Genomic DNA, 17553 nt, shown 5'->3' with positions numbered 1-17553 from the left:
AACAACAGTGAAAAGTCACCCTTTGCTTTCTAAAGAAACTCCTGAAACAGGCAGAGACCAAATCTAGAGGTAAAATAAGGCTAAATCCAACGATAATCACAGTGAACCCTTTTCAGTGACACTTTTCAATGGGAGGAAGAGGGAAAGTGAGAACTTTACCTTTGTACCTTGGGAAGGAAAGGCTTCCTCGAAGTCAGCCAGGATCTGCTGCCCCAACTCATTCTGGGCTGCCTTCACCCTAAAAAGACACAGGAAGGGCTTTGGGGGTTCCTCAAAAACCTCCCTGCAAGGTGGCTGAAACACCAGCAGCTGCAGGAAGGTTTGTAAGGGATCAAAAGGGTGCTGAAGAGAAAACATCCACACTAAGAAGGTCTTTGTGTCAAAAGTGGGAGACTTTTTGCTCCCTGAATGACAACTCTCCACAGCACTGACCCCTCAGCTGCAGCAGAACATGGCCTGGATTCTCCTGCCCTGCTGTTATTTAATATTTCAATAAGGGCTGGTTAATCAGCTGAGACATCAGCTATTTGAAAGGCCTTTAATGCCAGTGTGATCTACATTGAAATTCATTTATGTTGACCACATTTCAACAGAAATATGTTCCTAACACGTAAAAAGCTTCACAATGTCTCAATCTTCACCATGAACCTTTCACAGTTCCAGGTGTACTGATCCATTTTTAAATGGATACAGCTGGCAGCAGTTTTATCCTATAAATTCTCAATGTCTTAGAGAAGCACAAAAGAGCAAAGGTATGAAATGGGAGTAGAATGAACCACAATCATGCTCTTTATTTGGCTGAGAGAATAAAGCTTCCAATTTCCAGAAATAAAAGTCAATACAGCTTAATTGATACTTCTAGGGAAATGGAAATGCCTACACACACTAGAAAGTGCCAAAGCAAACAGTGAGGCACTTCTATCCCTCTGCAGCCCTTGAATTCTTCCATCAGTTTTTATTATACTGGAAAGGCTTTCAGGTCTAAACTGATCACTCAAACAGTGGATTTTTCCACTGAGATTGATACTCCAGCAAGACTGGTGACATTTACTGTTGTGAAAATGTTTGTTCAGACTGTGGGGAGAAGACTTGGGAATTTTTTTCATGCTTGTTTAAGACTCCTCAACCTTATCAAGGAATGATCTGCTTCTTTAATCTTCCCATTCGAGTTCCATTAGTAGCAAAACCCTACGAGATGATCTGACAATGCTGGATTCTTTCATGGTGCCAAATGCAGAAAATTCTAGTCCTTCAAAACTGATGGCTGAAATATAACTTTATATCTGAGATTTAACTGGATGTATGACCTGCCTTCCTCAGGATTTATTTATGGGGATTTTGTTGAAAAAGCTTCTGCCTGCAGTGTCAAAAATAATTCTCACTTAAGCTCTCTGCTTCACAGGAATGTTCAGAGACTCCTCTACTCTTCCAGGTAAAGTCACTCAGTTAAGTGGGAAACAAAAGGAATTCACCAATATGTCGAAATAGGAGTGGGAAATTTAATCACTAAGGAGAAAGCCACAGCTACAGCTTTACTCCTGCTTAAATTCTACAAGAAAGAACTTGTAGCTCATGGGAGAAAGCATCACAAAAACAAACCTTTCATTCTCCAGGAAAAGAAGTGGAAAAAACAACAACAACAACAAAAATATATTGAAAACAGACTGATTTTTTTATCTTTTAAATAATCCAGAAACAAGAAGTGTGTAGAATTAGGAGTCACAGAAATTAGTGAGTCTGTATGAACAACTGGAAGCTATTAGCAGTGATACTTCTTTCCTTGTGAGTGGCTGTGGGGACCTTTCTGTTTGACAACAGCTGCAGTGCAGCACAGTGGAGGCACTGAAAAGAGCAGCAGCCAGATTCCTAAAGACTCAACAAATTTAAAAGAGCCTCTGTCAAGCAGTTAAAAGCCCTGTCCACAAGCTTTGTTGTTTTAGGCTCTGATTCAGGAAAGTACTTAAGGATAATCTTAATGGGGATTCTCATATCCTTAAATTAAGAAACTTTCAGGAATGCCTTGCTCAAGTGGGATGTTAAAAATACGTATTTTTTAAAAATAGGTCCTGCATAAAAATCTCTCAAAAGCAAGCAGGAAGAACCAAGTTTGATTTTTTTTTTTCCTTCATATTTTCTAAGAGAGGGACAGGGCAGAGCTATCCAAGCAGACAAAAGTTTAGGTGTGAGCAAGGACAGGGAGCCCCAGTGCCCTCCCAGTAAAAACCACTTTGGTATAACCACACACACAGAAACACTGAATTATTTTCACTATTATACCACACACCCAGGAGCAAGAAAACCTTTCTGCCACCTCTTTAGAGCTCAGCTGCCTTAGGCAGAGGACAAGGGGGGCACTTGCTTTAGCCACTGGAAATTATTGCCCCCGTGGAAAGCTGTCAGCTTTGCAGTAATTCAGAATATTCTCCATGCAGTGGAAACTGCAGCCATAAAAGCCTGGACATTCGGCCTGAAGGACTCCCCTGCACATGCCTGAGGGTGTGTGTGGAACCACTTCACCAGGTGAATTGGCTCAGCAAGCCCAGAAAAGAGATTTAGGATCTCTCAGAGCCTCAAGTGGCTTTGATAAGGGTCTCTTTCCCTGGGTAAATTCCCCTAGAAATGTACTGGGATATCCCAGCAGCCATCCCACACAGCAGGGAATTAATTGTCTTTTCCTGGGGCTGCCAAACCCTCTGGTTTATCCAACTATTAATAATTTCTGTTTATCTGACTTCTGTTTTATTATTACTGGCTTTTGTTCTCCATTTCCCCTGCCTTTAAAAAATAAAAACAAGAAAACCCACCGCTATGTTTCAAATGACATTCAATTACTAGAAACCACAATTCCTTTAGCCAAAGCTACCAGAAATCTTAAACCACGCCTGGCAGCTTGCTGAGATAAAAAGAGGCTGAGCCAGCCTGTTTTCCTGTGGCAAACTGATAATTATCTTTCTCCTAAATACTTTCCAGGCTTTTTTCCACTATTTGCTAGGCCTGCAAGACCATTTTTCTGGGTGGGTTTGGGACCACTAACTGTACCTCCCTCCAAAGATGGAAAACAGCAAAGGAGTGAGAGATAAGAAAATATTCCTGTTTACTACAACAACTATCAATGCACTGCATTAGAAATTGCTTTAGGAACGCTCTTAGGAAAATATTTACATTTGGCTTTGAGCTGTGACATTTTTACATCAATACTCAACAGGATCAGCACAAGAAGCCAAATAATTGAGAGTTCAGTCCAGGTTTCCAATGAATCCTTACAGTGGGATTTTGGCTTGGTTATTTTCAAAGGGACAGAACAGGTGGAAAACAACATTAAAAACACATCATTACTTCTCACAGCATCCAGGAGCAGCAACCTAAATTGAATACCCCATGACAAAGAGCACATCTAACACTACCAAGCAGGCACTTCTCCTTCCCATGGTTTCCCATTCATACTTGGCTTCACTCCATTCACACCATGAAAAAAGAGGCTTTTTATTTCAGAAAGCAACAGAATCTCCTCCTTTAGCAGTGTATATAATGGGCTTATTGTATATAACAGACATTGCTTACTGTCACAGGTCCGTGCCAACATCTACTAAAGCATTTCTTGCCTTCCCAAACATCCTAGAGGCTTCACTTCTACCATTAAAACAAATCCATGAGATACCAAACCCCAGCAATTTCACAGTCTAAAAATATCCCTGCAAGAAGCCAGGCAAACTTCCTCTGATGGTTCATGAATCACAAAACGATTTCCAAGCAAAAGAGAGAGAAAAGTCAACTCCAAACCAGGCCCTAACACACAGCCACGGAGTGAAACTCCAAAAGCAGAATGATGGTGCCATGGACCTCCCTGCAGGAATTTTCTGCCTGGATGTGGAGCAGTAAAGAGCTCCCAGCAGCACCCCAGAGCTGCTCCTCTCACCCCACAAGCAGCCTCCTCTATCACTACCAGATGGTGCAGCTCTCCCTGTATAAACACTGGAAGGAAAACCCTGCCGAGGCAATTCTAAAAATAGGAGGAACAGACTTTCTTGAGCTTTTCAGATCCTTATCTTGAAGGGAGAATAAAACAAAAGAAGTTTTTTCCTCCATGTCCTTGCCAGTCTGCTGGCGTGACTCAAAACCACCCTGCCTTTTAGCAGGAGCCTGAACTGGTTTCTGTAACAATCAGCAACTACAAAAGTATTAAATAATCATCCACCAGAAAGGGAAAACCAGCCAGAATTCTAGAGCAAGGCTTAAATTAATATTTGGCCTTAAAATGGCCAAGGACAGCAGGTTTCTGCCCAAAGGGCATTACCACTGCAAGCAATCTCTCTGAGCACAAGGCTGGAATAGACAACAGACTCAACTCAGAAAAGAACTGACATATGTTTACATTTCCTTGATGTTCATGTTCATTTAAGCAAATGCTTATGGTCAAATGCTTTGTTAAACAAGACCCCATCCCTACTCTGGATTTAGAGTGGATTTTTCTTCTGCTCTGCTTCATGGATTCCATCTGTGTTTTCTGGAAGAGGTGTCTATATCATAAAGAAAGTCTAACAGATTTACATGAAAACATTACAAACAAATCATTCAAACTCTGTTTCCATCACTAAACAACACAGGGAGCCAGCTGCTGTCTTAGCAAAGGGAGTTGCCAAAAAAAAAAATTAATGACTGTGCCTGGAAGACTCCTTTGAGTACCTCAGTAATGAGCAAAGTCACCTCAGGCAGGGACAGCAATGTCCCCTAGAATAGGAAGGACCTTGTTCCCTCCACTTCCAGCTGTCACATCCCAAAGGAAGCCAAGACTGAGGAGAAATGGTGGCTTAGTGACCACTGAGCCCTCACCTGCTACTGCTGAGGGTGGTGGGGACTTCCACCAAAACTCACCAAATTAGTGTAGCTCCACTTCAGAAAATCAAAGCTGTACAAAGGCCAGCAGAAGATTGGCTATAAACCTCAAATCTCAGCAGAATTGGGCAATGGCAGCAGGTTTTGGCAGAAGAAACTGGAGGTGCTCAGAATAACCAAGTTTGGCAACACAGAAGGAGGAATCCTGCCTGTCCAAGCCCTGGGGCTCTGCAGGCTGGCAGCAGCTCAGCAGCAGTGATGCTCCTGGTGAGGCACAAAGGGGCCCAGACATCACCATGTGCATGAACAGATTTGTGCCTCGTGCCAGCCTGCTGAGCTCCATCACTGAGCTGAACAGAGCAGGAGAAAGCATCACCCCAGGGCTCACCACAAACACCTGCACGTGAGCATCACACAGAACAACCTGCACTTCCACAGGCTCCTCCAGGTGAGGAAATGAAAAGCCAGTCAGTAAAAAGCACAGAGCCAGTTACAGCCACACTAATTACTGCTGTTGAACAGAATGGGCTGCTCCAGATTGGAGCAAGCTCTGTCCAGTTTTAACCTGTTTGTTTTGGCTGTAAAGAAGCTCCAAGGACCATATCCAGGCTTCACATCCCTGAGACTCTGAACCTGCCTAAGACATTTCCTAGCCTTCCTCCCCAGCAGGAAAGGAAGTGCTCAGGGTTTGGACCTTTTACCTTTCAGAGAGCTGTCGAATCTGAGGGATCCCCATGTATTTGTTGAAGTGCTCCAACACATTCACGACACCTTGGAGAAGGTTGGCAACTTCCCCATATTGTCTCCTCCTGGTCATAGCCCTGCAGAGGAAATTAAAGATTTACAAAGGCAGATTCAGTGAAAATCCTGGGTGGTAATGCCACAGGTTACTTCATCCCCACTGGGTCACGCTGGTCCCTACTGACATTTATTTTTCTAAAATACACAGCTCTTCATTAACATTCCAACTCAACATTAAAATTTCACTTAAGCGATGCTAAAATAAACCAATCTGGCACACATCTAACAATGCCTCAAAAAAAAAAAAAAGCCATAAATGTCAAAAGCAACACTTGGCAAGGAACATGTAAACTACTGAATGCATCCGCTTCCCAGTATGGGTCCGGAGGCAGTAAATGTTATTTCACTGTAATGACCTGAGTGAAGCCATTCGTCATCACACACAAAGTGTGAGTTAAAGCTTCTCTGGAGGAGAACGATGCTGAAAAGCCATTAGCCTTGACTTCTCTGTTAATAACTTTCACAGGGAACTGACAGGGAAAAAAAAAAAAAAAAGAAATTCAAGTTAATTTATTTTTATATCATCCTTTAGGATCATTCCAGTGGAGACAGCAGGCTAAGTAAAATTTAATTCTCAGCACTTCACGACCCAGCGTTCGTGCAGGATTTGCTACAAACCAAGAACAGGCTGTGCAACTTCACAGATGCAACATGTAAAAAAAGTGTATTTTCCTAGATTGTGTGTTCCTCAAGCATATTAAAAAAACAAAAAAGGATTATTAGATATATTTAACCCCTAATTTACACACAGTACAAGCTGCAAGGTTTCCTCGAAGACATGCTAGAATGAAAATTAGAGTAGACTTCTACCAAAACTCATTGCACTTTTAGATACAAGAGTGACAAAAATCTTCCCAAATTCCCAAGAGCACATCCCTAATGAGGATTCCTAACAGGCTGTCCTACTCCTTGAAGCCAGACTCGTTCCTTATCACCAAGGAACAACAGAGCAATCCAAGCAATCAATGCTGCAAAATATTAAACACAACAACACAGGCTGGGGGTCACTCAGAGCAACACGGAAAGGATCTGGCAGACCTGGAAGCAAAATTCCCTCCAAAAAACCAGGCAGGCTGTGACAGACCCATAGAGAACACTGCACAAACTTCACACCAAGTAGTAGCAGCAAGAGCTCCCCACTTACTCCAGAGAATCCACCCCCCCTGCCAGCATGTGGAGGTGGTTGAGGGTGGTGATGGAGGTGGTCAGGTGGCGCTTGGCATGATCCAGCTGCTTGATATCCCTGGTGATTTCCTTCACCTGGTGAATGAAAAAAGGATTCTGCTTGAATATCAAGCCCCAGCAATGGAATTTTCAGGAGATAAGAAGCCACTCTCTCCTTTTTGGGGCTGCAGAGGTGTCAGCTCAGCAGCACTCTGAACATTACAGGTTCAGCACAGGCTCAGTAGGAAATTACCAACCAGCCAGGACCAAGGACAAAAATGTTACTGACAGGAAAAGTCAGTGTCCCCTCCCTTTCAAAGGCCAGAGAGAAAGTGCTGCTCACCATTTGTTCAGATTTTTCAGCCTTGTCTTTAATATCCTTAATTTTACCAAAGAGCTGTTGAATGGCTTTCTGGGCTTCTTCCAGGGCCTGGAAAAGAAACAAGGTCAGAGTGGAAAGAAAATCTGCATTCAGTTTTCACCTTTCTAAGAAATACACAATAGCTCTTAACAGTCCCTGGGGCTGGGGCACTGGAGGGGAGCAGCTTTCTTACAAAGAAAATACCAGCAGCACAACAAAAGTCAATGTACCACGTTGGAATATTGAACCTGAGTGGACCAGGGTTTCAGTATCCATTTTACAACAATGCTTTGGCAAAATTTCATCAAGATATTTTATGAAAACAGCTCTTTAAGGTTACTAGAATATATTTTGACATACTAAGTGTGGGAAAATAGGTAGAACTTACTCCTGATCAACATGTATTTAGAGCAGAAAAATGAAACCTCCACAAGACCTCTATGCCCATCATTAATTATAAATAAAAAAGACACATATAGAACACTGAGTGCTTGCCCAAACCCCTTGCTGAATTAGGAGGACATTATCCTGGTGGAAAACATGATGCTGATTCCTTTGGAATGGGCAGCTCAGCCTCCCACACACCTGCAGGAGGAATGGCTCTTTCTAAGCACAGGTAAAGAGGTGGAGCCCAGGAAATGGCTCTCACCTGGATTTTCGTGCTATTTCCTTGGGGCACCTGGTCCCTTTTATACACCCATGGCACAGCCTGACCTCACACAAGCAGTGAACCACACGTGGATGCAGTGAACGAAGCCACATGTCCAAAATCACATGTCCAAAATCTGCCTTCTGAAGTAATTCTACACGTTCTGCCTTTCCAGCCTGATAACATTTCCAGCTCCAGCTCCACTTTGTTCCCTGCTGTTCAGTGGGCTTCTATCCCTCTGGTTTTATATCCAGTCCCATGACCAAGGTTACAGCACAAGCTACAAGTTCCTTCAGCAAATAAATTTAACACATCTTCATTTGGAAATGGATGAGGAAACTATCTGCCAGGAGTTTTTTGCTGGAATATAGCTGGGTTATAATAAAAGAATAAAAGCTGGAGATGGTTTATAATTCATTTTCCAGAGTTGGGGGGGGGGAGGAAAAGTCTCCTCTGAAAAATCTTCTGAATCATATGGAAGTTAACACTTTATGGATTGGTGTCACAGATGTTCACTGAGGGACATGAACACACAAAAATGTTCTGCAGGGTGGCTGAACAGTCCCCAGCAGCCTCTCCAATTCTTTTGAGAATTAAATTTTCTCCTCCATTTAAAGGCTTGTGGATTAACTGCAAAGCAAAGAAGCAAAGAATGCTCTTTTCAACATATTTAGCTCTGTCTCTGTACTCAGGCCTGCAGTACATTACTCTGTAACGTAATTAATAAGTGGTTATTAAGCAAGCAGCAACTGTCTTGCATGGTCTGAGCTTTGCATATGTCTGTATAAAATTCAAGATTCAGCCTGAAATTCTTTACAGATGCCAACTGCTGTTTCCCTTTGCTTCAGCACTAACAGCAAATGCTGATTTTTCTGCACAGTCCCAGGAATTCAGAGCTTCTTCAAAAGAACCTATGTCTCTAATGGTGATATTTAATAATTGTAATAAAAACCAGCCTTTACAGGAAAGTGGGTGAAGAACAAATTCCTGCTGCTCAGTGGAAAGCAGCACACGCAGGGTGGGCAAAATCCTCACCTAAAAACTGCTCCTGGAACACTGAGCAGAGAAAAATGGGATTCTGTCCCTGAGCACTTAAAACTGCCAAAAATAAGGCAAACTGGTGTCATCACCTGGTCCTGACACTTTCACCTCCTTAAAAACTCTGGAAAAACACAAATGAGACAATGTGTGCTCTGCTCCATCTGATGAATTAAGGAATTGTGGTCTCCTGCTGTGAGAAATGTGGCTGGGACAGAGGGAGAGACCAAACAGCAGCTGCTCTTCTGTTCCAGTCCTGCAGCTCATCCCTCAGAGAAAACATTTCCATAACTGCTAAAAAATAAAAAAAAACCCACACAGGGAACTCAACTGCAAACTTGAGTAAATCAGAATTGCTCATAAACACTTGTTTCATTCCTTAAAACCTTCTTCCAAATATTTGCTTAGCCATTAAGACATAAATCTTTTATCTATTCTCCTAAAAAAGAGCTGCATATTCCTTACATGACTCAGAACACACCAATTCATGATGTAATCTATATATATTTATATAATGAATATATCATTTGTATAATTTACATGTAGAGGTGAAAACATTTTTTGAAACATTTGCTGAAAGTAACACTATGTGAAAATCTATTTTTTTTTTTAAGTCAGGAGGGCCTTGTCAGACAGATCTGGTGTGAAATTCAGAACTGGATAAAAAAATGTTATTTCATGCACATGTACAATCGAAAAAAAGAAAAAAACAGAAGACAGTTCAAAGAACTCAATGAAACTTTTTTTGCTCTAAACTCTAACCATAGCATCTGAGAGTAAAATACTGTGTATAGAGGAAACAACAAAACCAATAATGAAAGAAAACCATCACCTTACCAGTCATTATAAAGACAAAGTAAAGCAAATAAAAAAACAAAGGAAAAACAAATTTCAAATATAAGAAAACACCTCATATTTAATAAACAGTGTTATTAGGGGATAAGACACCAACATCTAGGGCATGAAAGTAGGTCTAATTGCTCAAGCTGTAATATAGAAGTTTATTAATGGAACTAATGACTGTTCTTTCAGCTGTAAAAAGAGAGGGGAAAACACAGCCACGCTGAAGGAAAAAATGCATTTCCCTTCACACTCTGCCCCTGCTACAACGGTGAATCATGAATTTTAAAAGCATTTTCTTACTGCTTTTGTTACAATTTTATTAATAGGTTTCTTTTGGACAGAAATTCTAGGGAAAAACAGTATCAAGAGGATAGGAATTGCTTTTATTCCAGTCTGTCTGGTTCCCATGCTGGATGACAGGCAGTGATCTCCCAGCTGTGGCCTGGCACTGGGGTCACCTTGCGTTACTAATTTATTGGTTTCCTCATCAGAGCAACTGGGAAACATGGAAATGCACACACCCCAAACAGCAACCAGGAGTGAAGTTATTGCACTTCCTTTCCTCCACCAGCAGTTCATCCCGGGGGCAGAGGACCACGAATAAATAAAGATAATCTGTTGTGGTTATACGAAACAAGGATGTTGAAACGAAGGTTGTGATGTACTGGGAAAACACCATATGACTCTAATCAACAACTGAGCCTGCAAGCTACAATTAACCCATCAGCATTATTTATTCAGTTTGATGCAACCTCTGAGTGCCAGCACCAGCTGAGAAACACGGTGTGGATGGAGAGGGCTCAGGAGGCAGAGCCAGCAGCATCCGAGGCTTTCTCCCTAACATTTGACCCCATGTGGCAGGCACATTCTTCTCTCTCTCAGGATTTTTTCATAGAGGAGCACAGAGGAAAGAAAAAGAAAACAATTTCTATTTCTGCTCCTTGTTTTTCCCACGTGGAATGTGTGTGGAGAATTGTTTACCTGGGGTGATGGCTTGGTTGGATTCTGGTGAGGATTGTTTGAGCCTGATGGCCAATCCAACCCACCTGGGGCTGGGCTCTCAGAGAGGGTCACGAGTTGTTAGATATGGTAGTTAGAAAAAGTAGGTTTGTAGTTTTATCTCCTTTAAATAGTATATTAATGCATTATAGTATAGTTATAATAAAGAAATCATTCAGCCTGGAGTCAGACATCAGCATTTCTTCCCTCCGGGTTCACCTGCATTTACAATAACCCTGGGCTTCCCAACTGCTCTGACAAGTGTAAATTTAGCACAGAGGGCAGAACCAGCCAGCGGGGGAGAGGCTCCAGGCACAGAGTGCTTGGTACAAGGCTCCAGCCACGGATCACGTTCCTCCTCCTGTGGTTTAGTGTGTCAGGCATGTCCTGGATGCAGGAGGGAAGGAGGGGATGTGGCGTGTCCTGCTTCCAGGGCTGCCCTGCAGAAGTGAGATCCCAAAGCAATTCATGCAGAGGAAAACACAAGGGTGTCAAACTCCCCAGTTTAAGGCCACTGTGTGTTTTCAGCCATGCCTGGTTTTCACTCAGTATTTATGCAGTGGGAGCTCCTGTGTTCACAGCAGAAAGCTGAGACATCACATACACGGGGTGGGAAACAGCTCCAGCTCACAGCCTGAGCTCAGGTAAGCTGGGCAGGCAGTGAGCAGCTCTGCTGTTTGCCAAATTCTCCAGAGCTGGAGGGAAAAACACAGCCTATGAATCAGCCACAGCTCTGCAACCTCCTTCACCTTGAGATGCGACAGCAAAAGACTCCAAAGGCACCGGTGTAGAACAATAGGGAGCAGAGGTAAGCCATGAATCACTGAGAGACTGCCTAAAAAATTGCTTTCCTTGGCATTGTCCCAAGCAACTCCTAAGGTCAGACCACACATCATTCCATGTGTCACCTTTTCACACGAGATCTTCCAAGCAGCAGAAGGAGGGAAGAAAATAACCCAAGCGAGAGGTGGGACCAGACTGTGGCTTGTTTGTTAAATTTGGAAGTGATGCATTCTTTAAAAGGTTATGTTCCACTGACTTACAGTACCAGGCTGACATTCATACACACTAAAACAGTGTTAGCAACAATTATTCCAGCCAACAAAAACCAGCCCAGTGAATTAGAGTCAGTCTCTCCAAATCCCTGCAGTGCTGCAGATGGACACAGCCTCCTCCTCCCCTTCCAGCCCAGGTACAGAGCTGTCACATCACCCCATCAACCGGCAGCTCATTAGTGGGTGTGTTAATTTCTAAATACCTCTTTATGCATCCCATCGGGAATCTTGTGCAAGAAAATACTTCAGTACCAGGAAATATGCAAATAGGAATTAAGAGGCCTGTGTGTTACTAGAAAATGTCATTGAAGTGGGAGAAAAAGCAAATTTTCAGATGAGGTTTCCTTGCTTGAGGAATAACTGAACTAACACTGGCTTTTTTTCCCCCTAGTAATGGTTAAAATACCTCCATGGTTTCTATTTGCTTGCTGGTGTTGTGCTAGATACATGTTATTTTTATTTGATTCTAGCCAATATATAGTTCAATTGAATGTTGTTATTCACATCAGAAAGCTGCCCTCTACCAAGTGTTTTATAGACACTTGACATCTGCCAAATTCACAGCATCCAAATGTATTTTTAATGTTACAAATAGGGCTGTGGTCATGATGCTGAGAATTTAATGCTCCTGGCCTAGTCCCTGCTCTTGAAAACCAAGTGTTAATGCTTCTTTCATTTGCTGCCACACTTCCAGCCCAGATCAATGAAAATCTAGACCACGACTAAAAATAAAGTTCCCATCCCCAATTCTCTGAGGAGCCTCAGCTGTGGAGATTTCAAAGAAACCCTCACACTGGAACCAGCCTCACATTTTCTGCTGCTGAAACCTCATACAAACGAGTCCCTCCAGATTGGGGAAGGGTGGAAATTTACTTTGATTCTCAGACTGATTTCATTTTAGAGAAAAGCATCATGTTTTACAGCCAGGGCTAAACCACTGCAGCTGAAGCCTGGGCTTGTCTCACACAGGACAGCGCCGGCTGATTTCCCTGAGCAGACAAACCTGAAGGGCTCATCACCCTGGGGCTTGATTTTAGCAGAATTCTACCCTGGGAGTTCAGCAAATAGTACATAACTACTACAATTGTCACTGAAGAAGGGAGTTTTGTGTCATCAGCTCCAATCCCAACCACTCAGGCTGCACAGGACACTTTATATCAGCAGATTATATCCAACACTGCACGAAGCTCAAAATTGCTGGAACTGCCCCTTCACTTAACCCCAAATCGTGCTTAGAAATCAAACCCCACGTTCTCAACAGCTGCACAAACACTGACAGACACACGGGGTGAAGTGACAGGTGATTTCCAGGTAGTTCTGGCCAAAACCTTGCAGCTTAACTCCTGAACTGCTCCCCTGGGCTGGTCCAGCACCTCTCTGAGCTGCCAGATTTTACTGCATCACCCAGGCCTGCACAGGGGTGTCTGCAGCATCCCAGTTTTTATGCATCACCCAGCCCTGCACAGGGGTGTCTGCACTGTGAGAAAGGTGCTGACGTGCTGTGACAGAGGTTTGGGTGGCCTTGCTCCAGTGAGTAATTTTATGTGAGTTTTACAGTACCTAATCTGCATCTGGGCAGTGTGGCCATTTAAATGCTAATTGTGGGCATTGCATAACTTAAAAAGTAAAGCCTCTGGAACTTCATCAGGCTTGGGTCCCATGGTGGGTTAGTACAGCTTCATCATCACCTCATGGCAGGTTACTGCAGCTTCATCACATGGCAGGTGAGCAGCCAAAGCCTTGCCCCACGCCCAAAATTAAACACTATTATCATGCAGCAAAATCTCCCCGGGCAGACACTCATTATTCTCCTTATCTATGTCAGAATAGCCAAACTGTGAGTCTGTGCCCTCCTGTTTGTGTTGACATCCTGATTGCAGGTGTTTGCAGCACCTCCCTGTGCCCAGGAGAGCCTTGGATAACCCAGTGCCCCTGGCAGTGCTGCTCATCCTCCCTCCATCCTGGAGCTCCCTGTGTCTGCTTGAGCAGAGGGAAAACACACTGAATTTATTTGGGAAGACTGCAAATGACTGAGGGACTCCAGCTGATTTGTTTGCACACTGCAGTCAGTGATATTTGCAATATCAGAGCTTGACTTCTGTGGGGGATAAGTTCAGCAGCCACTCAAGTTACATCGGATTTTGCAAGATGAATTCATATCCAGGTTCATGTGCTGGTTTGGGTTGGGGTGGAGTTAATTTTCATCACAAGGATGGAGCTCTTTCTCTGCCCCAGTCAAAATCAGCACAGGTTAGGACTTTAAAGGAAATATAAATGGGGCAAAGGAAAACCACTCCAGGAACCCTGCAAGTAGGGATTTCCAAGTGGAATTCCTGTCAGTTTACCTGCTATAAGTATGGATGCAACACAGCTGGAATAAACATGACCACACATCAAAAATGTGAGGCAACAACTGAAAAAAAAAAAAAAAAAAAAGACAAAAAAGAGGGGAAAAAAGAATTCTAAATATCCACAGTAAGACACAATCTCCTGCCTGTTTGGAATTCTGTTTTCAAGCTGGGTTTCTTGCTTTGGTGGCATCAAAGCCACACAGGACTGGTCACAATTTGCAGCTTGCAGTGCCTTCAGCACCTCCAGCACAAGCACAACCCCATCGCCAGCCTCAGGCTGCAGGACAGGAACATCCCCTGAACTGAAGCACAAGGCAAGGTCAAGCTCAGACTTGCTCCTGCCTTGCAGCAGATGGCAAAAGTTATGCCAGCACGAGAATAAACAGCACTGGCTCTTCCTGGCATGCCATTCACCTGAAACCTTGTTCACTGAACGTGTTCTGGGCTAGAAAAAGCTCAGTGTCTCTACAAGGGAAGGACATTGTCCAGCTGTCACAATTCACTAGGGAAATGACTCTGAATGAAACTCACTTTTGATTCATTTTGGCAGCTCAGCTCCTGCTTATTATTCATGGCTTACAAAAGAATATTATGGGACTTTAATCACTCAGTTGGAGCCTTACAGAATCTGTGGCATGACTTTTCATAAAATATATGAAGTCACACAGCTTACAACGCTGTATTTAACCCCAATCCATTCACTATCTTAAAAAGGAATTGAAATCTAACACTAGTCATATTTCATATGCTCACATTTCAGAATAATGACCCATTCATAAAAATCCAGGTGATAAAGCTTAGCCTGGCAGGAGAGAATGAACATAACTGAAAGATAGTGCTTACAACATCAGGGACTGTGACACAAAATAGCCCCCAAATATTTCAGAGACTTAGGTTTAGTTATTTATTAAGATATTATGACAGTCAGTGCTGTCCCAGCAGCAGGGGCAGCATCAACACCTTCCACACGAGCCAAACCTGGGCAGTGTGGCCAAGGAAGCAGCACTGGAATTCGATGGCTGGAAGTGAGCATGTGTTTAAATAAAATTTTAAAAATGGCAGGAAAGTGCCCAGGGTAGGAGATGTGCAGGCACTGAGTGCCTCAGTTCAGTGTCAAACACTGCCTGCAGTCAGAAAAGTCACCTCCACACAAGGAGGGGGAAGTGAAGGAAGGAGGCTGAAGCAACAGAGCTGCTTCTTAAACAGGTTTATGGACACAGGGTACAAAAGCACCTCCCTGCCTGACAGTGTGACACTGCCCTCACAAAACTGGAGGGGACAAGCCACTGACTGTGGTGACACCACCCACCAGCTGCCCTGGGGCTCAGGACACTGCTCAGAAAAGCAGCAGATGACCCCACTCCTACTGCATCCCTCTTCTTCTGCTCACTCTCCATCTTCATCTCCTCCTTCCTCCCTGTATTGATTCTGCAAAGTGTTTCCTGATCTCTGTTTAAAGGAAGAAAAACCAAGGAAGTGTTTCACATACTTCCAGCTCTGACCTTGTCAAACCCACAACCTGTGGGCATTTTTCTCTGCCAGACACAGCCTCCTCTTTCCACAGGCTCAAACACTGCCAAACACTGCAACACACCCAGGGCAGGGCAGGCAGAGTCTCCCCACAGCTGCAGAGCCCAGATGTTCATTTGCACATGCCAGGAGAAAGGACAGCTCTGGCTGACCAAAGGATGGGATAGCCAACTGAACTGTCTGGGCAGCAAGGATATATTCCTATTACTTGACCACAGCAGCTGCCATCCCTTTTCTTGTACTGCTGGAGTTATGAGAAAGAAAATATATATCACTGTTTTCATGAAGCAAAACAAAGAAGGAGCCAACCCAAGCAATCCAATTTATCAGCCAGTATCTTCAGCCATGAGAAACATCCAAAGCTTTTCCCAGCCTAGGCACATCTATTTGCTCTTCTGGTTAACACTAAACTTTGTTCTAGCACTAATTGAGCCAGATCCTAACGGAGTCAGACACATTAAGCAATAAACCACATTTTTCTTTGAAACACAGTCCTTATTTGATGCAATTCAGTCATTTACATACACTGTGTGCACAGGGCAGGAAGGGAAAAGATGGACCAGAGATAACAGAAAGAAGCCTGTTGGGTTTTATTGAGATTCAAACTATCAAGCCACAAATCCATTTGGGATCTTGGGCCTGCTCTGGGGCTCTTGATTCTTTCCAAATTGGATTTCAGCTGAATCCACCTCACCTTTATTCACCCTGGTTGCACAAACACTGCTAAGGGTTAAACCAGCAGCAGATGCAGAGGCTACTTATTACAAGGACAAAAGCCTGATAGGTGAAGCAGCTTCAGCCAAACAACAAGTAAAGGCATGTCAGCAACTGTCAAAAAAATTACAGCCAGTCCACGCAGGAGCTCCAGCAACAAACACAACTGAGGAGTGACCCACCAAACCATACAGAGAATGGAAAAATTGATGGGAACTTTTTATCCTGCACCCCAGGGCACAGAGGAAATTATGCCACAACTGGGCTGCAGCTCTCAGCAAGGTCAGCCCACACTCCAGTTCAGCAGCAGCTCTGAGGGGAAAAAAAAAGAAAAAAAAAAACCTTCCAGAGGAAAAATCGCATAGCACTGGCTCCCTAGAAACTGTTACAACTGAAGCACAGCAGCTCCTGCATTCCCAGCCTCTCCCAAGGCATCCAAAATAGTCCAAGTCTGGGACTCCCAAGGAAAATTTTGTTACGCCCTACAGAGGAATGTTCCACCCACGGCTGTTGTTTCCTCCCAAAAAAGGATCATTAGTGAGATAATTTCTGAGGTTCAGGGCATTGTCTGCAGATTTTGCTGAAATATCGCACCAGGAAGGGGAAGCCAAATGAGCCAGACTATTTTAAGGCTTTTGCATTTGGAGGAAATTCTAGGGCAAAATTTCAAAAAGGCAGATGCTTTGAACTGGGAAATGTTATGCTTTGTAGGGAAGGGAGCATTCCTGTCTTTAGAGCAGCTTAAATAACTCTTTTGGGGCCACAGCTATTTGATGGCCTTTATTTTTAGACTCAAAATCTGGTTTTTCAGACACCTCGCTGCTAATTTATCCACACACGTGTACATGAGCAGGACTGTTTGGGGAACAGTTTAAAAGCTGACAGACAAAAAAAAATTATTTTCACATAAAAATTTCTTACTGAAATGCCTTCTCATAGTTCTAACTCACCTCAAAGCCCTGCTCCATTACCTCAGTAGGCAGAGGGGCACAGAAGTGTAATCCCAACCAGATATATATTCCCAATCACCCCAGCCAGACAGGACAGGAGACTCCATCACAGGGAGCACAGCAGCTGGATCTGTAATCAGGATTTTGGACTTCCTATCTCTGAGGTCTCCTTTTTCCTTAAGGAGCATGGAGAGCACATTTCCAGAGCTGCACACTCCATATTCCCCACTGGGTCAGACTGGGATTTAGATTCCTCTGAAAATGT

At 43.4% G+C, this 17553-nt stretch overlaps 1 protein-coding gene across 2 annotated transcripts in view; it reads right to left on the bottom strand.

The window, feature by feature from the left end:
• Positions 1 to 17553, bottom strand: part of VPS53 (VPS53 subunit of GARP complex) — a 63358-nt gene that overhangs the window by 37667 nt on the left and 8138 nt on the right. For both annotated transcript variants that reach the window (XM_021524901.2, XM_021524902.2), the window contains exons 5-8: positions 7142 to 7228; positions 6779 to 6894; positions 5535 to 5654; positions 160 to 238 (exon numbers count right to left, since the gene is read on the bottom strand). In XM_021524901.2, the coding sequence (XP_021380576.2) occupies positions 160 to 238; positions 5535 to 5654; positions 6779 to 6894; positions 7142 to 7228 (402 nt within the window). The remainder of the gene's footprint in view (positions 1 to 159; positions 239 to 5534; positions 5655 to 6778; positions 6895 to 7141; positions 7229 to 17553) is intronic.

This window comes from Lonchura striata, chromosome 20, assembly GCF_046129695.1.
Source record: "Lonchura striata isolate bLonStr1 chromosome 20, bLonStr1.mat, whole genome shotgun sequence".
NCBI classification, from domain to species: domain Eukaryota; kingdom Metazoa; phylum Chordata; class Aves; order Passeriformes; family Estrildidae; genus Lonchura; species Lonchura striata.
Note: the sequence above shows the minus strand (reverse complement) of the source record. Positions and strands in the feature narration are given on the sequence as shown.